Source organism: Colias eurytheme, chromosome 11 (assembly GCF_061535395.1).
Source record: "Colias eurytheme isolate Ceu_HAF_F1 chromosome 11, ilColEury1 Martin Lab GWU primary, whole genome shotgun sequence".
Classification (NCBI taxonomy): Eukaryota; Metazoa; Arthropoda; class Insecta; order Lepidoptera; family Pieridae; genus Colias; species Colias eurytheme.
The window spans coordinates 1,822,453-1,846,166 of NC_142990.1; the positions used below are offsets into that span (position 1 = coordinate 1,822,453).

The window sequence follows — 23,714 nt, forward strand, 5'->3', positions numbered from 1 at the left end:
TTTGGAGTATTTTAAGGGACGTTCGTCTTGTTATGTAAAAAGACATTGAATATTGACAGTTATTTCTGTATAATAAGGTACTTTTAAAAGACCAATGTATAAATAATGAGAATAAATTAATTGAAGCATATTGAACCAGTTTAAAATACAAATTCATAAAGTTTGAATATCGAACAATTTTAATAACGTCTCCGCGGTCTCTCATAAGTTTCAGTTATAAAATAATTTAACGATTTGACCTTCGCGAAAGTCGAACTGTAAGCAGGTCAGCGAACTCTCTGTACGCAGTTTGGCAAATTGAACAGTTAAATCTTCCGACTCGTACCGAACCATATCATAAATTCATAATAGACCGCACTTGGTGTAGCCCAATAGTGTAATAAAGCTTATTGCAAAATGTAGAAATATTGATGCACTTTCATTAATATTATCGCATTATTATTGAAGTTCAATTACGATTTTAATGAATTAAATATTACGGCCTACCGGAATCCACGTTAAAGAATTAAAAATTATTTCATATCTTGCATCAGGCACGTCAAAAAAGTGTGCCTTATCAGCTTTCTCTATCGTTTATCGCTTGTGATTCAATATATTCGATAACCGAGTAAATCTCTCGATCAATAACAATATATGTCGGACTTGCTTATCTGCTATTATATCTATGTCAACGCACACGTTTTAAGCGATAATTTCACGCCCGAACTTCCCGTGAAGTTAAACATTAATGAAATGGAAATGCAGGCAAATATACATTACTTAAACATATACGGGTGATAAAGAAAGACTCTCCTGGAAGAAGAAAGAATGTCCTTTATTTTTTTTAGGATATTGAGAGCCTTTTTGCGTTCCCTTTTCCCTTTTCCTCAAAATGCATTCTAGACTCTAAAAAAATACATTACAAATAAACTAATAACTAAAATGAAACGGTCAAGTTTTCTATCACTTTACAAAAACGACGCAATTATATTTACTCTCTTATACTCTCTTTAGTATTGTTGTTATATCTACTATAGGTAATATACATAAACCTAATTAGTAATAGGTGTAAGAGATAATATAAATTTATTGAATCAATTAACGTCAATTGCTCTATCAATTGCAATTTCTTTATACAAAACTAGCTTTTTTTTATAATGAATTAATCTCACGACTTTAAACAATTCTTTATACCTAACAATAAATGATACGTTTTATTTTTTGTGATATAGGTAGTTAATAGTACCAAAGAATTTACACTTTAAGTGAACTTAGAATACTTAATAGTGGGTAGCGCTACTTTTACCTTATGATTAAATTCCAATTTTCTATTTATGGTAACATTATCACAGAAGTGTCAATTAGAATTAGGGCCGGCGCCCACTGCCGGCACGGCACGGCATGGCACGGCAGAGCATCCCGCGGCGTGCAATGGCATCCCGCGGCGTGCAGTGGCATCCCGCGGCGTGCTGCGTGATTCCGCGGCATTCAGTGGCATGCCGTGGCATCCTGCTAAAAGCCCCACTAATGCTGCATAAGGTTCAACCTTATTTCAACTAGCTAGCAATCATAATTCCTCGACCCCAAAGTGACGCATACGCCTCGCGGGATGCAATGGCGCGCCGCGGCATTCCTTGGAATGAAACAGCAAGACACGTCATGCCGCCGCATCCTGCGGCGTGCCGCGTCATGCTGCAGCATCCTGCGATACGTCGCGGCATCGTGGCATCGAAATAAAGTAACTTGAATTCTAAACTGATTGAAATAAGATTCAAAATAACTTCATTAGTAATAAAATCCTCTGCCCTGCCATGCCACGCCGTGCCGGCAGTGGGCGCCGGCCCTATGTGTCGAATTTGAAATGTCAAATCAACGTCACATTTAAAATTGATATACGCAATTGGTAATTATTTTGTTTATTTATTTCATTTGTAAAGGTATTCTTTGTGTATTTAATATATTAGGCATGTTTAGTGTTTTGTACAGTATCATATCCGTAACTCAAATTGGGTCTAATTGAATAGACAAAGCAATGTTGAATTACTACCCTTTTCGCGTCGTAATGTGATCCATTTGTTTACATACTATACGAACATAATAACGCATGATGTTACCTACATATAAAATATTTGTGTATCCCTACAATTTTTCGCCTAATAACCACTCCCTTTAAAATATTCTCACTATCATACCATAATATAATATGCGAACAATAGTGGTAGTTCTATTATATCTATACATTTTAAAGCCAGGAGCTACATCGTCCTACAATCCTAAACAAGTAATAGATACACAATTGTACGTGCGAATTGAGTTCAAATTACTTACGATGAATAGACCACTGATTCACACCCTGGTACATCTCGATATAACCAGACAAATATCTTCATATTATTAAATAATGGCCCTAAATAACATCTAAAGAATGAATATTAATGTTCTAGTGTAATTTTAATACGATTTCAATGAATAACATTTATTTTAATTTGTATGCAAAACATAAATAGGTACCTACTTACATATATTCTCTTTAATTATACCTTAATTCTGAAAATGACCTAGGTTAATTAAATGCATGAATAAAATAAGATTTTATTATTGAGTTTTTTGTACGCAATCTAACGATTATTACCTATATTTCTCCGTTTGGTCCTATAAAAACTTATTCTAGAGTCATCTATAAGAAACCTTTTTTGTTATACGCAGATCAAATTGCATAATGAAGCTACTATTTTCAAACTAGGAGATAATTTTTATGTACGAGAAGGTTTGTCAAAGCCCGTATCGTCAAGCGAAAAAATTTGTGCTTTATTCGACTTGCAATTCAGATATACACTTTTTATATACAACTGACCTATTTCGTGAAATAAGAACCATCAGTTAATAAATTATCGGAGAAAGCCAGTTCAATCGCTAGTCGTCCTTTTATTGAGACTTGAGAGGCACTTAAAAATATTGGAAACATCATAAGATGTTACTTATAATCTCTTATACTTCATTTTTGTGCCAGCAAATTCTGTACCGTCAATTTTATATAACGCCGATGTATATATGAAATTGACGGTCTACCTAAAAGTGTACCTAATTCATTAATCTTAAAAACAATCACATATGGTCATTATAAGTATATGTATAACCAATACCATTAGAAATTCAGTATTGAGGGTTAAAAACGCACAAGTTTTATAATCTCTTGTTATTTTCGTCTTCCCAGATACAAATGTTACTTCGTTTTAAACAACTAATACAACAAATAAAGATGAGAAACTGAGAAGTATGGAATACAAATTATCTAGGTTCTAGCAATACAGCATCAATCATTTCATTTTCATACAACATTCTTGTATTTAACTATTTTTCTCCACGTGTATGGAAAATACCGAGTCGTCGATATATTCTAGTGATCTCTAAATTGCGTGTATTCAATTAATACGATTCTACTCTCGGCTTTTATATAATAACAGATTTGTATCTATTTTAATGAGAGTAAAAAAATGCATTTATATAATACTGTTTAAAATTTATCATGTTAAATACGAATAAGAGCTGGTTAACAATCTGATGTACATAAATAGTAAGATACAAAAACAGTATCTTACTATTTATGTACATCAGATTGTTTGAGAGAAATTTAAAAAAAAATGGATTTTATCTCCATATTCTTTGCAATGTACGGAAAGGAATAGAGATGGTCAATGTCATGCGTCTATCATTCATCGGATTAGTATTTTGAATTTTCAAATGATTTTAAATCCGTCCCTATCAAATAATATTTCCTCATAGAATAATATAGCGATCACACTCATAATTATACAACATCGTAATATAACCGGTTACAAAACATAACACTTGCAATAATTACACATATACTTCAAGAAAACTCACAATACATAAATTTCTTAACAATTTAGTATTCAGATACTATGAAGTACAATATCAATATCCTATATGATTCTGTATAGTGTTACATAAGCCGTAGCACATAATATGTACGGCAGTTCTACCTCTCTCTTGCTTTCCAATAACCTTGCCTTATCTATACAAACATTATAATTTATAAAGCTGAAGAGTTTGTCCGATTTGAAAATTTACTTCGGTGTTAGATAGCCCATTTATCGAGGAACGGGAGTAGAAGGCTATATATATATCATCACGCTAAGACTGATGAAGATGAGCGGAACCACGCGGGTGAAACCGCGGGGCGCAGCGTCCCCTTTTTTTTCATAGCGGGGAAATCTTCTTAGATACCCCCGGCTCCCGGGGATGGAGCCGTGGTTATGTCGGATTTCTACCGACTAAAACCCCACTCTGTTCCATCGCGCTGCTTTGGACGGAACTGCGGGAACGGTTACGACTCTACCGCGTGTCCCGCCCAGCAGATACCCGTTTCCAACCAGGCCCACCACTAGAACCCCCCTCGCTGGTGGCTGCAGGAACGAAGGCTTACGCCACCAACGCGCAGACAATGGATCTGGCGCAGCGTCCCCTACGTTAAGAAGTCGCAAGGAAAATGCGGGAAGGTCCCGCGTTAATTTCCCGGTAGATGAACTTTTAATGAATCGTGCACAGAGGACTGGCTTCTTCGAACTGTATTCATCTATACCGTAAAGCAGTTTTTATATTAGAATACAATAGTCACGATGAGTAGGAGTTGTCTGAGAGATAAACGCGTATTAAGATTTAATGTAGTGTTGCTTATAGTTACGACTTACGATCGAAGTCGATTGCCAGCTCTAGGCAACCTATATCATTGATAAAAATAGAAAACTAATTTGAACAGTTTCGTCTTTATCACCCGATACGGTGTGAAGTGATAATACCAAGATAATCGTAGTCGAAATTAAATAATCGTAGTCTTTAGGTCGAGGACGCGACGCGACGGTCATTACCCTTCATATTTATTTCCTGTTAATTATCTATGTGTTTCTAATAATTAATAAGATTAATTGCTAATTATCGAACGTATCTTTTTTCTAACAGGTACAGCTTTATCTATTTTCATTCAGCAAGTAATTTTTCTATAGCTTGACCGCAACCGCTGTACCGCGCCCTAGGTATGTGCAGTGAGGCGAGGACCGGGTAAGAAAGAGTACGAGTAGAAGTTAGAAAGATCAAAGAAACGGATCGGTCGGTACTCCTCCCCGCCACGCCGCGCACATACGCTCATTAATAATTAATTGTAAATATTGCCAAGGATAAAGAAAAAATACGAAAAATAAAGTATAAAGATGACGCTATAGAAAGTAATCGAACCAATGATAAGAAATTTTTAATTTATAGATAACAATATAAAAAAACTTCCGCAAGTTTTTGTAATATTATTTTATAAAAAAAACCGATTATGTTAAGCGCAAAAAAAAATAATTGTTATTATGCATCAAGAATTAAAATAATTTATTTAATGTGTAAACCTACCGGTTGAGGAAATTCAGCATATGCTTGAATAAACAAACAATTTATATATTTTGAAATTAAAGACTTCAATGTGAATATAAAATGAAATGGAACTTTATTCTGACTTATTGTTATTTCTTTCTTTGAAACAAAAGCAAGTTCTACTAAATTAATAGAAACTCATTATAGAGCACTGCGCACGCATGGCTTTTTTATAATGACGAATGATTTTATTTTACCGACATTTTGAATAGCTTTGTTCAGAAGGTTAATGAAGGAGCATCACTAGTACTTCCAATGGTTAAAATTTTTGGGACTGAAGCTTTCTAAACAGTGTACCAATGACTTTGGACAAAGTATTAATTGCCTGAGCTCTAAATGTATGAAATATTGACAATAATTTCGCACAGTTGCGAACGTTAGAAACACGATTCTGGCTCTGAGCTATTATTGGGAATAGTGAACCAATTCTCTCCATGAGAGATGAGTAATGATTCCACATCAAAATAGATCTCATCATATATTCATATTGCTATGCATTTAAATGCACGTGCACTTCTGTTCCCCGAAGAGAATACGGACTTTACGTTACAAAATATAATGTTATTAATAAAACCTCTAGAAGCTTCTAGTTCTATATTATAATTCACGTCATATTTATAAAATGTATAATTTAATAATTTTTATTGTTAAGTAAATGTGAAATAATTTATATGTTAATATATTTTGTATTATATTAAATATTATACACAAATTCATTCACACATCTACTTGAACAAACAAAAAAAATATTTTATTCTTGTAATCAGTTCCCTTATCTAGATAATCAAAAAAAGATGTCTAAACATACTTAGTACAATTCCCGCGAATTTTGTTGCTTTACATTCTGCAAATAATATCTACGATTAATCTTTTTAGGAAGGTGTTACAGATGTCATTCTCACCCATTTTAATACATTATTAACATATAATGCCGGGTCCAGACTGGTGAAACGTAACATGCAATGTAACATTCTGCCTTTCATTGCATGTTCGCTGCTGGTGTGGACGCATAGCGCGCTCATAACGCGCATTCACTACGAACATCCCGCGTTCGTCTGTTTCCGCCATTCTGCCGCGAACACGGCCCTTCGATACACGTTTTTTTTCGTGCGCGTCAAACCGGTAGATCACACGAAGCATGGAGTCCGAAGACCACGTTCTTGCTATGACGATTATCAGTACTTCATTATTAATAATACATCAACTCATGAAAATACGCCGAAGACCCTTTCTTTTGCTCATTCCACGCAGTCTCGTCCTCCATGTTCGTTGCGTTCTCAAACGACCGTCCACATTGGCTGCTCCGCGCACACAACGCGCCCCTTTGTGTTCGTCGAAAAACCGACAAATTTCGGATCGTTCCGCGCGCGGCTTGTAATGCTCGTAGCATGCGCGTGTAATGCACAATTCGCGCGCGCAAGACGTCCAAACTATGAGAAATTGTTACAAAGTGTGTTACCTTTCATGATACATTGCAGCAATGTGGACGGTGAATTCTTTCATTGCATGTTACATTGCATGTTACGTTTCACCAGTCTGGACCCGGCATACATTACACACATAACATTTGTGAATATAATAACTATCAAATTAAAAATTATGGAAAAACTTTTGATTTATAACGCAGCTGCAGTTATTATAAAAAAATAAAAATAAATATAATCTTCTCTACGATCACCAAAATTCACAGCAATTATTCATAGCAACATAATACACGTTGCGAAATCCAAAAAAACATGCACATTGCTAAATTCAAAAAAAAGTCACGATTATTTACCTCGAACAAAAATTAAAAATTTACCGCTCGACACAAAATAATGAATAGATAATAAAACACATAATATAAAACAGATAAGTATTCATCCTATACATGTATAGGTAAGTTATATTATTACATATTTATTAAAACCGATAACATTTTGGATTTTTCTTTTTCAACTCAATCTATTCGGAAGTCATTCTCGTCCGGCAAGACACGCAAAGAAAGTAAAAATTTAACTGGATTTGATTCAAATACTGATAGCATTATTGACATGCCTGTGTGGGTAGCCCTAATCTTCTTAATTGCACTAGTATAGGTAAACCAGAATCTGATGGCAATTAGGGAAATCAAAATTTTGAGTGTGCAACCCTAGGGAAAATGGACTGAACGATCTTGATACTGCTTATTTTTTAGTTTGTTCTCAATATCATTAGTCACATTACATAAGTGGACAATACTGTACTTAATAATGAGATATCCACTTAATATTATGTGGGTACGTACATACTTACATGTATAATATACATATTACTTTTATACAGGTAATACATATTATTATTTACACAATATACCTATATTTGTATGTTCATTATCATTATGCCATGTAAAAATATCGAAGTTATATCGATAGAAAACTAGACTGCTTATTATTTTTTATAAAATAAAATAAAACTATGTTTATTTTCGTAAGTACAAACAGATACACACATTATAAAATTGACTTGGACAGCTTGGACTTGACGAATAGCCGTATTGGAAACTCCTGTTATAAGTTTTCATAAAATTATGTTGTAATCAACAAACAATACTATAGTTACCTACTTATAATATTTTTAATTTAAAGTATCAAAACGGGTAAGTCCAATTTACCAATAAGATCTTAAAAATTGAAAATTGTGATGTGTTTGAACCTTTTTCATCGAATGTTTTTCTATACACATTATAAACAACACCTCTTGCTTGTGATCGCAGCGGCTTTTTCGACATTTTCGAAGATTTTTTTAGACAAAATCCTAAAATTTATTTATCAACTGCAAAAAAGACAAATAATTTGACAACCAATTTGATAGTTGTCAAATAAGTTGCCACATGAAAATCTTTTATTTCTTAAATATAAATATGCCATCAGATTCTGGTAGACCTATATGACTGCTATTATAACACAAACACACTATCAAAATCTTCTTATACAATGTACCGTCAATTGAGAAAATAAGCAATCAAATTACTTTAAATTGAACGAAATTATGTAGTATTAATAATTCATACGGTGCGGCAAAAAAGCGGTTCCGTAACATTTACCTAACAAAAATCACAATTAGGTGAGCTTAGAAAAAAATGGTATTTAATTATTTAAATCTATTAACATTTAAAATAATTGTAAATGTTAATTGAGCCATTGTTACCCAAATATAAATATGTAGTTTACTTTTTATATGAAAACAGTTACATTAAAAATAAACGACTTGTTGATTGATGATTTTGTTCCTATATTACGTTCCAACTACAAAAAGGTTCTTAACCAAGTACTTATGTCAAAAAAATCCTATTATTAGAGCCGTAGGATTAAGAACTGTCATTTCCACTCTATTACCTCATTTAACTCTACTCAAGGCTATTCCATAATAATATGTCTGAATCCCAAAAGTAATTGAAATATTATATGAAATACAGACCCGATCAGGTGTTTCTTGCACCAGATTTGAGACAGGCATGGAAATTAGTTAGGAAATTAGTTTAGGAAAATATGATTGCAAATATGATATCGGTTAATAATATGATATATTCGTAAATAGCAAATAACGTATTCATATTTAAAAGCCTTAATTTTGTATTACATATATTATATTCTTAAATCTATGCTAAAATTTTATAGAGGATAGGTTTGTAAGTATGTATTGTTTTCACGCATAAACTACTGGACCGATTTCAAAAATTCTTTCACCATTAGAAAGCTGCATCTTCACTGAGCAACAAAGGCTATATTGCATTTTCAAAAAAATTAGAGATCCTTACCAAAAATGCAATAATGTAACCCAAGGTGTAAAAAATTCCTTAAAAATTCTGTCATCGCGTGCGCTGCGGAATCTATTCCTTGAAGTACGAGGATTGTTCTAATGAAAAAAAAAACGAGAACATGTAGGTACCATGGGCGAAGCCGGGGCGGACCGCTAGTTATTCATATAAAATTTTTGAATAATTGCAAACAATGAACAGTTGGTTCGTATATTTTAACTTTTTGTACGTAAGTATAATAATCCTATTTAGTATTTACTTAAAACCAACATGCAATAATTAAACAACAATTAAATTCGCATTTAATTTAATGAGAATGCAGGTAAATCAAAATAAAACCAAGGTTATAACTTATAAATATTATTTATTATTTGTGAATATTATTATTAATAATTTTATAAGTTTCAATATTTAAATTGAATGTTATTTTATTATGATGATATTCAAGAAAATTGCATAATAAAATATTATTTTTGGTTATTTATCGTAAATATCCATTATCCATACTTAAACGAATGGACGTAGGCACCTTAATAGTAAAAGTGCAAAAACTACTTAGCTAGATTATTTTGCGGAAATTTTGCAAAGAATAATTAATAATATCTTACTGCATCACAACTGACGTCGAATTGGCGGAACCTAAATAGATACTGGCCCTTAGATGATAGTTCAGTAAGACCGCTTTTTTATTCCATAAGAAAATTGCTTGTGTAAAATATATAAGAGAAAAGAAGCACTTTACCGATAACGAAATGCTGAAATAAAATAAAAAATGACTGATAAACTTTAATGTTCAATAAAATAAATAATAATTCGAAACGAGTTTTCCACAAGTCTCTTCCTACTTACGTATTTCAGTATCGAATATACTAAAATATCCTTTAAATTTTAACAAAGTAATAAACAAAATACGTTAATTATATCAATGACATTTATAAACGTTCCTCCTTTCTAAATTATATTGCAGTGCTAGAATATTCCATACTTGCATTCCAATTTTATAAATTCGAACCAAGAAATATACATGCGCTTTTTTTAGAATTTTGCGCCTGAACCGCTAAATTACTATAGATACATCCCTAACCATTTTTTTTTTTTTTTATTCAAAACAGAGCAGGCATTTGACCGCGATCCCGCCTGGTGGTAAGCGTGGATGCGGTCGATCGCAAATGATGCCTGTCCTGAAAGAGCCTATTCACTCTTCACCATAGTTAAATTGATGAAACTACCTAATTGGTCGCGGAATAGCGAATTATATAAGTATAGAGAAAAACGTGAGAAAAAGACTAGTATCCAACCAGGTAACCTGACCTAAAACCAGACTATCCATACAAAATGATGAGGAAAGTAGCTACAAGAAAAGAATTTACAATTGACTTCCCCGGTAGGTTAGTTATCAATTAATAATATAATGTCTACTACAAATTACACAGCATTGATATAAGACATCATTTTTATAAAGTGCAAAAAAACGACTGTCTCGTTTTTCACCTACATTCTAATAATAGACTAATTAAAGAAAACAATGACAGACTTAATTAATCAATTGACATGGCTAATTCCTGATATGATCAACCTACTAACATTGTTTCAAATGATACAGAGGAATAATTATACAATTGCATTAAAAATGTTATTGTTTGTTGATATAGTAACTACAGTTTTTTATGGTGTAATTTCAAGTATTTCTTAATATTTTTTTTTTAATTAGAAATAGAAAAAAAAAATTGATGTTATACAAGCTAAATCAAAAATAAAAGATACTCTATTTTTTAAATAAATTGGGCTAAAGACGAACCTTATATGATAATAATTATATGCATGTATCATGTACCTATATTAATAATCATGAAGGTGCGTATTTTTTGGAACACTTGCATTCGTATGTTCAATTTGAATCATATTTGAATTTATACTAATTATAACGATTAAAAACACGAGACTTTTGCCAACGTTCGCCTTGGCTTCCTTATTTCTATAACGATTTATCGTTTGAATTTTCTGTCTTCTTCTTGACATCCCAGATTAACGATAAAAGGAGAAAGCAAAGCACCCTTCACTTTTCACTCTTATTCCCAGTATCACAATAGATTACTAACGGTTCCGTAGATGCTCTAAATGATATTAATGCTAGTCTAGAAAACTTCAGTTCCTATTCCAAAGGTTATTCGTCTAGCAAAAACGTAGCCTTGAAAAATATTACTTTTTACAACATCTTTTTGCCATCGTAATATTATTATCTGGAACAATACCGCTGTAGGTACAATGAATCTATACTAATATTATAAAGCTGAAGAGTTTGTTTGTTTGTTTGTTTGAACGCGCTAATCTCGGGAACTACTGGTCCGATTTGAAAAATTCTTTTGGGGTTTGATAGCTCATTTATCGAGGAAGGTTATAGGCTATATTATATCATCACGCTAAGACCAACAGGAGTGGAGCCACGGGTATGAAACCGCGCGGAGCAGCTAGTTAGTTAGTTACTAGATAATGTTACGAGTTGACGTAAGAAAACTTTTATTTATAAAAACCTTATAGGTATAGCTGTAATAATACCTATTACTTTAAATATTGTAAAAAAAAACAATCTTTCCACGAAGCCGAACGAGGAAAAGTTGAAATTAACGTTATTACAATGATTTTTTACAGCATAAACATGCACATCTTTTTACCTATATGTGAATGGCTTTTAAATCACGGAACTGTAATTATTCAAAAGTTACAAACATTGCTTCATTTTTTTCGTATTTAGGTACATAATATATGAAATAAGAATTTAAGTATATTTTATTATCGTAATATTTTTATTTTTTTACTTAGCCGGGCAAGAAAATTATACTCATAGAATCTATGAGTATAATTTTCTGATAGAATGTAAATTTAAAACCTTTGCGGATGAAGCGGTGGTGGCTCAGCAGTTGAAATTTTCAATTTATCTGCACCGCTTCAGTGCTATTACTTTTTAATGTTATGCACTTTAGGGTGTAGCGAAATGAATGGATAACCTGGTAGCATCTGGTAGCTAGAGATAGAGGATGTTATGGCGGTTCAGAAAAATGAATTTTATTTTATTTATTAATTTATACTTAAAGTACTAAGGTTTTCGAGATATTGGACATGTTCGAAATTTCAAAAAATTACACCCTTTGCCACTTTTTCTGATGGTATGACTCAAAATGAAGGACTTCTTCAATCCGTTTTTGCATAGCATTAATTAGATACCTAGAGGATAAATGCACTAATCTATCATATCACCTATTAAGCCAAAATAACCACCCCACACTGTAATAGAAAAATAATTACAAAATATCGAGAATGATTTCAAATATGAACAGCTCAAAACGGCTAAACACGTTTTTATTAAATTTTTGCATACTAATAGACAATTATTTCTACGTCCGCGTCGTTATAGCGTTTTTCGTGTTGGTCAGCGGGCAGCGGCAATAGTTGGAACATATTAAAAACTTTGATCAGTCAAATAAAAAAAATGCGAGAAAAAAATCTATTTTCCGTCTGATATTTAAGTACCTACCTACTTAATTATGACTGTAATTTTGTGTTTGAGATAATTATCTATTTTTAGCTGTGATCTTATTCTCAACACCACAATAAGTGCAGTTAAAATTAAATGCGTCATAATAAGACAAAAATACTAAAATTAACAAAATTGTAAATAAACATAAATTAAAAGCCCATAAATGATAAAAACATAATATTATGACGTTCAACGAAAAATCTAGTTTCAATTTTAGATTTAATAACTGCAATAGAAACTGAGCCATTCGCAGCGCTATTTAAAAATTCATAAAGTTCTCAAAATCATAAAAAAATTAGCCACCCAACTTGACATATATACCAGTCAAATTTATTCAAAACTTCCGCAAAACTGCTATCAAACAAAACGCAAACAAAAAGGGGAGTTTCGTACAAAAGTCAAAAACATAAACAAAAGCTATCATTCACATAAAAGGTAAAACGAGTAACATCCAGTTATCAAGCATTAGTTGGCAAGTTACGGCCAGTTATGTAACGCTGCAGATCGGATGCGGTGACCATGGACCCTACACTGAGAAGTGAGGACCACTTTCATTGAATAACATTATTTCTATTACGCTACCTCATTAAATTCTTATTCTATTCCTTTTGAACGCATCATTAATATGCTTCTGAAATGAAAGTATAGCAGTAAAAATAATTTGGATGGTTTAAACTTAAAAATGAAAGGTTTTAAAGAAATTAATGACACGAATTATTATATCAAGTGGTTTTCCGGTTAATTTAAAATTGCAGTATGGAATCGACTCGAAAGTAAACATAATTAAAAATCGATTAAAAAATCTAATGTTTACTTTTTTGAAGTGTAATTTGAAACTATTTTATTTTTCGATACGAATGCGAATATGAAAATATATTTTTCTTTTACGTAAGTTGAAATTAAGTACATAAAAAAATCATCAATAAAGAAAATAGGTTTTTTTATTAACATAAAAAGGTTAGATTTTTTTTTTTCATTAATACATTATTTAAAAAAAATCATACCTTTTTATTTTTTTAACTAATCATGACTATGAGATCATCTTATAAATATGAAAAATAGTACATGATTAATAACTTAATTTTTTAAATTTATAACATTGAGGGCCGATTTTTCAATGCCCAGATAAACAGCTAGATAGACTTTATTCTTCAGTTAACAAAATATTCAATTTTTCAACAGACGAATAGGACGTATCTATCGAATAACTACGTTATTTGAGGAATAAATCTATTTGCCGCTCCAACGGCCAGATAGCGCGCTATTCGACGGTTAGGCGTTAGAGTTGACAACTGACGCGTCAAATTTGGGATATTTTCGTATGTCATAACATAGAGCGTAGAATTATTAACAATTAAACCTCTTTCTATATAATTATTATCAATTAAAATCATATTGAAATTGATGTTTTTGATAGTACTGATGACCATGCCATTGAAAATTTGCCGAACGCTGTCTTTAAATATGTCGTTTCCATCGTAAAATATATAAATTGAAACACAAATTTAACCAAACTCTTTACTCGAATCAAAACAACAATCAACAATCATAGAAGACAAGAGCAATACAAGACGTGAGTCATAATGACGGTTGTTGACAAATTGCAAGAGTTGACTCTATCCCGCTCTAACCTGACTAATTTAATATGTTTGTTTCGCCACTCCGAGAGCAGAGCTGCCAATATGGAAATATTTGGTCAGATAGTTGTTCATCAAATAAATCACGATTGAAAAATAGGCGAGCCGTAATGAGTTAGATAAATAATTGAATAAATCTATTCGAGCGGTAGTTATTAGACTGTTTATCTCGGGATTGAAAAATCGGCCCTGAAAGTTTTAAACATGCTTTATACTTTACTAGCTTTCTGCCTACCACTTTGCTTGCATATTCAAAGGTTATTCCCATGGGAATAAGATATTTCACTGCAGTAAGTAGCCTGTCACTATCTAGCTTCTTAAGTCCTCACAATCATAATTCAAAAAACAGAAAAAAAATATATCTAAAAATGGATCCATTGCGATACAAAAGTAGGATAAACGAACCTATACATATAAAATAAAATATTGGGTTGGTTATACAATTAAATAGCATAATTTAGTTAATGTATTGAATGGATTTTAAGTATTTTTTATTATTTTGTTGCATTTGTTTCCATTTCAACTAGAAGAATTGCGGTAAAAAAAATTTGTCACTAAAAAGCCTATCCAAGAGAAATCGATCAAATAAAATATAAAACCCAAATTTAGGTATTTTTCTGTTGCTCAGTGTGAATGTAATAAAAATAATGCTCTCATTACCAAACAGATCAATAGCAATTATTGATAATGTTGATTACATTGAATTTTTTATGTAAAAATATATATTTTTTTTTAATATTTATCATGTTACTTGTGATAAGTACATTGTAATCACAAACATTTTTATTTTTTTCATGTGTTAAAGATCTAAAACATGGGAAGAAAGATTAATATACCTATATGATATCTTCTTCATTAATAATCTTTTTTTTAATAATAATTTAAAGCCAATATAAATACCTAAATTATATTTAAATAGGATTAATTTTTAGGGTTCCATACCCAAGATGGAAGATAAAAACCCATGGAGGGTTATCGCGTAAAAACCACAGGACAGTTCTCTGGCATATTATGATAATATACAGTTACATATTTTGTAAAATTAAATTGTAATACTGATATGATTTAAAAGAGCAACTATGGAGTTTCTTGCCGGTTCTTCTCCATAGATACTGCTTTCCGAATCGGTGGTAAATGTAAAAATATGTATTGACGTTTCAAAAGTGCTTCTCCAAGAAGTCTAATTGAATAAATAAATGTTTGAGTTTGAGTTTGAAAAGGGTAAAACGGGACCCTATTACTAAGGCTCCGCTGTCTGTATGTCTGTCTCCAGGCTGTATCTCATAAACTGTGATATCTAGAGCTGAAATTTTCACAAATGATGTATTTCCGTTTCCGCTATAACAATAAATACTAAATATTTAAAAACATATTAAGGGTCCCCATAGTATGGAACCCTTCAGGCGCGAGTTGGACTTGCTCTTGGCCGTTTTTTTTGTGTAAGTAAGTATAGCAATAAAGTGATACATCACTTCCTATGAATTTTCAATCTTATCAAATAATGTTTTAATACACTGTTGATAGTTATCTATATGGACTATAACACATAATATATTAAAAACCTTTAATCTCTTATTTCATAAAACTTGAAATAAGATTATACCTATAAGATAATCAAATTATCGTGCAAAAACTTAAAAAACTCAATCATAGAGATCTTTAATAACTATATTACCTATTGAAGCATAATTTAGTACCTAATAACTCATGTTAAAATTTATTTGCTTAATTCATGACTTACTCAACAAATGTAATCAATAATTATTTATTCATAGAATTACATTGCTATTAATAAGTTTAGACAAAAACTTTAGGTTTCAATCACACATTGTTGTGTCTTAATCGGTAAATAAATAAAAACTATTGAAACAGTAACGCAAGTTCATGACTTTTTATAGGTAAATATTAAAATTAACAAAATTATAGTCTAAATTTTTGATTGGTAATAAATATAAACTCAATGGAGAGAAAACTTCTGATCTCAACTTAATTATAAATTTTAATAAAAAATTTACTGCGTGTTTTTACCGCGTTTCGGCGATACATTCAGTATGCACTAGATATTAGTCATATCATATCTTCCGATTTGACGTGCCTTTACATAATCGTGACATCACGTAGTTAATCTCTACTGAATGAATGTGACTTATGCGCAAAGTGAGAGCATTCCTATACACAAACATGTTTAAATGAGTTACAGCGAAACAGGCTATATTTTGAATCAAATTTGATACGTACCTCGGACGATTCTGCATGTAGTATTGGCCGCCGAAAATAAACGCCATATAAATTCCAACATAATAGAATGCGACCGTCCAGTTTTCGATCATCCATTTCCTATAATCGTTATGTATAAAATGATTTTCAAATTCGAAAATATATGAATAGTTCGGCGAAAGGTCTAGGTTATAAGTCATGGAAGACTTATACTCCATGTTTTAGCGGTCTCTCCTCGTGGGACACTGAATGAACGGGCACAGTCTTTGATTCTTAATAAAAGGGGCACTGATATCACCGGCGCTGGTTAACTTTGTTTTTAAATTAATTGAAATCGGTATCGTTTATCACAGACGGTTAAATCATCGATAGAAACGGGTGAGGCGTACCGACTTCGCGACACTAATTTAAGTTATGAGCGCGGAATCGTTAAACGATGATTATATATTCGCGGTGACGAGGCGTCGGCTTAAATCCGAGCTTATTCACTCGTCACAACGACAAGACAACGATGAATGAACTTTAATATTGGCTCGCGGCTTCACCTTCACACCTCAGGCCACCGTCACGCCAGAAATGACAGATGTGATCTATGTGCCATGTGTGTCATATGGATATGACTTGACATTGACAGATCATAACACAGACTGATCATTTTTGTAGATTATAATTGGAAGAAAGTTACCATATTAAAAAAAATGATTCAGTCAGCTAATTATATAAAACTAATATTCAAAATCATTTAATTAGTAATAACAAACAAAAATGATTTAAATAAAAATATGCCTTTAATTTTAACAACAGTGAAATTTTATACGATCAATTACATAGTCTTGAGCTATCTTTTAATAAAAAAGTAACAAATAAATTCAAAATTAGAACTAATCTGCCTATAATAATTATTAGTCCGAAAAGTTCAGTAAATTATTTTCGTGAGAGTCTGAAAAAAGGCTAAAATGTGTTTTAAGTTTTATCCTCAAAAGGGAGAAGAGAATTCGGTTGAAGTTGTATAATTATATTTAAGTGTTACATTGGTGCTACTTATAATAAACAGAATAGGTACAAAATCTAATTATCAATGTAATCACTACATAGTATAAAACAAAGTCGCTTTCCCTGTCCCTATGTCCCTATGTCCCTTTGTACGCTTAAATCTTTGAAACTACGCAACGGATTTTGATACGGTTTTTTTTAATAGATAGAGTGATTCAAGAGGAAGGTTTATATGTATAATAACATCCATTAAATAGTGGAGAAGAACTGTTATTTTTGAGGTTTCTAATGTGATGTCGTAAAAAATTACATTTTTTCCGCTTACATTGCAAACGCAGGCTGAACCTACGAGTTTTATGAAAATAATGTACTAAGTATTATACACATTGAAAAGGTCTACAGAAAAGTCCGCGATGGTATATGTCTATCTCTTATGGATAACCCACAATAACTTTTTTTTGTCATTTAATTTTTACGACAAATAATGGCTAATTTTCGATGCGATTTTAACCAATACAGCATTAATCCTTAACCAATTAAATACCTTGAATACATTGTTCATTTAATATAGATCTATATGGCCCTTTACACCGTATGATTTAAGTGAATATTTTCGAAGATATTACAGATTTAAAAATTGCGGGACTAAGCGTTTGCCGGCCGCGGCCGGCCGCCCGGCTATCTATTTTATACCCGTACGAAGTCGGAGCGGGCCGCTATGTTTTTTATATTATACAATGGTTAGGGAGCCAGGTGCAAATTTGGTTAACTATTTCCTCTCAAGAGATAATTCGTCAGACGCATGAGAGTATAGTATTATAAAGCCTCGTGAACGTCAGCTGGCGCTCGGTTGGGGGGATGAGCGGTTGTAGCCTCCCACGCACATAGGAAAAAAAATACATTCATTCATTCATTTCCTCTCAGCTAAAAATTTGTCAAATTGTAGCTAACCCAATATCTCAACGAAAAAAAATAGTCAGCTGGTTACAACATGGTGTATTATACGTCAGCTGGTGTCTCGAACATGAAAGTTAAATTTAAAGAAAAATTTACTTTCCGTTATTTCCTCTCAAACAAAAATTTACCTGATGATAGCTTATATGTAACTGTGGATAAATATATATGTCAGCTGGCTGTATCTTGGTGGAAAAACCGTCAGCTGATACGGGAGGCTACAACCGCTCTTCCCCCCAACCGAGCTCCAGCTGACGTTCACGAGGCTTCATAATACTATACTTTGATGCATTTTACTAATTACCGCTTGAGAGGAACTTGGTCATAAAATTTGCTGCTGGCTCCCGGACCACAACGTTCACAGTTTTTCTGTAGTGTATTTAGTATCAGCATTGCACCCGTGCGAAGCCGGGGCGGGTCGCTAGTAAATTATAAACTGCTTTTATAAAAAAATAGGTTAAACAGCCATACATAAAGTATATACATATATATATGTTTAGTTTATAGGTTTAGTCATGGTAGGTATCTATATAATTTTTTTTCATTTGTAGAATAATTAATAAGAGTCTAAGTAGTTACATATTAATATTAATTATTTATTTACATTACGGCTGATTTTTCAATCGTTGGTTAAAACTTATTTATTTATTTATTTATTTATTTATTTATTAAGGCTCATTAGCAGCTGTACATCGATGAAATTACATAAAAAATACACAAAAAACATAGAACATGATGGACAACCAATAAAAAATGAGCACTGCATGCACTATAAAAAATACGTTACAACACATTCAATACATTTCAAAATTATCAGTTAATAAATTATAAACAAGTACATACTTAAAAATTAATTCAATTCAAATTATCCACAATCTTAATTCGTAAAAAATAATAATCAACTACATAATAATTATAATTTAAAATAAGTAAAAAGCGAAACGTTACTTTAAAATACATCCTAAAACAGTCAAGTAAATTCATTTAAAACACAGAATTAAATTATTTTTTTAAACTTAGATAAAATACAATATCATAATATTAAAATTATGCGGTAGTATTAATTAAACACTGACATGGTTGATCGTAAGTAAGGTATTTTTAAAATTCCCAAATTTGTCAAAATGTATATCCAGTGTGTGATTTATTATTATTCGATTGTAATTTCTACATATCCGCGGTAAGGGAGAGAAGGAACCCAACTTGGTCCTCATGACGGGTACCGATAACAGAGGGATTGGTTTCCGTGGGAATTTACTAGGCGTTCGGAAGCCAATCAAGGAAAGCAGTTGAGGGCAGTCAATATTATTTCTAAGTAATTTGTATAAAAATAAAATATCAAAATTATCGCGCCTTCTCTCTAAAGATACCAAATTAAAATATTCCAGACGCTTCGAGTACGAAATTAGACTTTTACTTAAATTTTGACTATAGGCAAGGTGCCATATAAACCTTTTTTGAACCCGTTCTAATCTAAGTGAATGTGTAGCAAAGTGAGGGCGCCACACTACTGAGCAGTATTCTAAGACATTACGTACAAAGGTATTATAAAGAATAATTTTAGTCTTAGGACATTTGAATAATCTTGCGTTTCTGATTACGAACCCAAGCATTTGGTTGGCCTTTTTTACAACATTTTCAATGTGGGCTAAGAAAGTAAATTTTTGATCAAAAGTAACGCCCAAATCTTTGATACTTTCAACTCTGACTAATTCTTGATTGTTGGCGTAATACTTTGAGTTAATGCCAACATGTTTTCGTGAAAAAGTTATATAACAGCATTTTTCAATATTCAATTTCATGCCATTTGATTCACACCAAAATACAAGGCCATTCAAGTCCTGTTGAAGGAGAAAAGTGTCTTCGTCGTGAGTTATTACACGCATAAATTTCAGATCGTCCGCAAACAGATATGGCGTGGAGTTACGGAAGCAGCTAACAATGTCATTAATAAATATATTAAACAACACAGGGCCCAAGTGCGAGCCTTGTGGTACGCCAGATTTGATGCTATAATACGGTGATTCGAACCCATTTACAACTACATAGAACGAACGTGAGTCCAAATAACTACCCAACCATTTCAAAAGTGACCCAGAAAAACCAAGTGCTGCTAGCTTGTGAATTAAAATTTTATGAGGAACCATGTCAAACGCCTTTTTAAAATCAGTGAATATGACGTCGACTTGCTGTTTGATGTCTATGGCAGAAATTATATTTTGAGAAAAATGGACTAGGTTAGTAAGTGTGGAGCGACCTCTAGTGAACCCATGTTGACTTTCAGTTAAATATTTCTTAAAATGATATTGAATAAAAGGCAACGTGCAAATTTCAAATACCTTGGAAAATGTCGATATAATAGAAATAGGTCTATAGTTACGAACTGAACCACTATCCCCACTTTTAAAGATCGGAACAACCTTGGCGGATTTCCATTGCATAGGAAACATTCCAGAATTAAGCGATTCGTTAAAGATTAACCACAAAGGTAAGGAAAGTAAATCGGCACATTCAACTAATAATATAGGAGGAAATCCATCAGGCCCAGCACCTTTTGACCTGTCCAATGATTTAAGAACTTCCCTAATTCTTTTACGCTCAATATACAATGAACCAAGGCTGTCACAAGCATTAGTGGGGACTTGTTGCGTAATAGGATCCGAGTTCTCCGCTCCGTCATACACTGAGTGAAAATATTTTGCAAATAGGTCACATATATCTGCACCGTTATCAGCTGATTGAGTTTCATCGTGCATAATATCGGGATATGTTAATGAATTTTTACGTTTATTTTTGATATAGCCCCAAAAAGCCTTACAGTTAGTTTTGATATTTTTTTCAACGCCAGCAACGTAATTCATATAGTCAGTTCTTGCAAGCCGATTACACCTACTGTTTAATAATTTCAATTCAATTTTATCTATGGGGTTTTTATATTTATTGTAGCGTTGTTTTATTTTATTTTTTTCTTTAAGTCTCTTGAGAAACGTCTGGCTTATCCAGGGATGTCGTTGTTTAGACTTCCTTTTAAAAAGTGGTATGAACAGTTGGATGGATCTTTTAAGAATGTCGTTAAAAATATCAACCATGTCAGTAACATCACCGCACTCCTCAAATTTTGCTTGCCAGTTTATGTCTGCTAGATAACCTCGTAATTCAACATAGTTGCCTTTGTGATAGTTATAAACTTCCCTGTTTTTATTGGGCATCAAATTTGAGGAGCGGCGAAAATTAGTAGTGATTAAAAGTGGTGGATGTAATGGGTCAATTTTAGTTAAGCAATTAAAACATTCACTAACATTACAACTATTTAAATCAGCTAAAACAAGATCTAGAACTCTATTATGCACATTGGGAATATTATTATGCTGTATTAAATTATTAACATTGCAAAAATCTCTTAACATGGAATCCAGAATGGATCCAGATGTTACATTAAATTGATTAGAATTAAAACACCAAAATGAACTCAAATTAAAATCTCCAACGATAAGAGTCGGGTACTCGTGTAGTTCTGAGACTCTGTTACAATTATTTAAAAATTTAGCCAAACAATTTTTATTTAAAGGTGGTGGCAGGTATACAGCGCATAAAACAAGTTTAGAGATTGTATTTCCGAAGCTTACGTTTATAGCTACCCAAAGGTCTTCCCCATCACCGTCCCACTCAATCAAGCGAGTAGAGATTATATTTTTATGGACTGCTACAAGGACACCACCACCATCTTTCTTTGTTGTTGCTCCAGATATGAAGCGATCCCTCCGGTATACATTATAATCACTTCCAAAAAGCTCACTACTTAACACAGCATCATTCAACCATGTCTCAGTGAAAATGATTATATCATAATTGTAAATGCAAATATTTCTATATACTTCGTGTGTTTTTGTGCGAAGACCACGCGTATTTTGGTAATAAATACTTAGCATTTTTGATAGAGAAAGCCATTTTATCATGCCACTAAGATATATATATATTTTAAGATAATTTATCAAGATAAGCTAAGTTCTTAATAATTATTAAATCAGCACCATCATTTTTTCTCATTAGGACTTTCCCATTCCTGACCCAAACATATTTGTAGCCAATTTCTTTGGCCTTTATTCTAGACGCTGCATGGATGATTTTAGTTTGAGGAGATAGGTGCTCAGATATGTATATGGGTTTGCGTTCATTACCAAGACCAATGTGACTAGTATTAAGCTTATCTTCAATATTTTTATTCCTATTGAAATTAATAGCTGCAGCCAAAAAACTAGCGCGCACTTTGGCGGTTGAAAACTGGGCTATAATCGATCGTGGCCGAGGACTAGAACGGTCTTGCTTTGCAGTTCGGGTGCATCGAGATATTTTCTCATCCTGTATCTTACAACCAATAGCATCACCAATTCTTGACACAATATCAAATACATTTTCACTTCGTGACTCTGGAATGCATTGCAATTCCAAATTACAAGCCCTTGTTTGATGTTCTAGTTGTTCAATTCGTTCGTTTAAATTTAATATAGTCTTTTGCAATTTTGAGTTTTCAAGAATTAAGTTAGACACTGAGTCTTTTTCTGCTTCCTTTAGTTTTTGAAATGCTTCATATTGGGCGTTCATGAAAGTTATAGAATCTTTTATATCTTGAACTTCGGCCTTAAGTGTTTTTAATTCAGCATTAAAGGCAGAGGATAACGAAGACTTTAGCTGTTGAAGCATTTCACTGTTTTCCGCCTTTAGTACCTCCCTTACAACTTCACGAAGATCGTCATGAGAGATCGCAGTCATAGATTGCTGTGGCGGTGAAAACAGTGCTGGACGCTTATTACATCGTTTAGTTATATTTGTTATGCTAGGTGCTTTCCCTGCTTTGTCACGCACGGGAGTACTATCATCTTTAGATTTTTTAGGCCTGCATAGGGGGCATTTCCAGTAAGATCCTTGGTTACGATAGTCTTCAATAGGATCACTTGGGCAGATACATTTCATGTGAAAAACTTTTTTGCAATTTGAACATTTTATATAATCTTTATCGTATTCTTCCTGGTCACAGCAACCCCATATGAGTGGTTTAGGCATTATAAAAGAAAGATAAAAAAAAAGAAAAAAAAAATATATATATTCTGTGAGGTCTCGCTGGATTCGAACCCAGGACGTTGAGTACAGCTAATACGACGGTCGTGCCTTCACGCAACGAGCCAAA

At 32.5% G+C, this 23,714-nt stretch overlaps 1 protein-coding gene across 1 annotated transcript in view; it reads right to left on the minus strand.

Moving 5' to 3' along the window:
* Positions 1 to 17,157, minus strand: part of Baldspot (elongation of very long chain fatty acids protein baldspot) — a 50,222-nt gene extending 33,065 nt beyond the window's left edge. Inside the window, exon 1 of the mRNA XM_090107614.1 lies at positions 16,604 to 17,157. Within this exon, the coding sequence (XP_089963740.1) occupies positions 16,604 to 16,800 (197 nt within the window). The 5' untranslated portion in view covers positions 16,801 to 17,157. The remainder of the gene's footprint in view (positions 1 to 16,603) is intronic.
* Between the last annotated feature and the right edge of the window lie 6,557 nt (positions 17,158 to 23,714).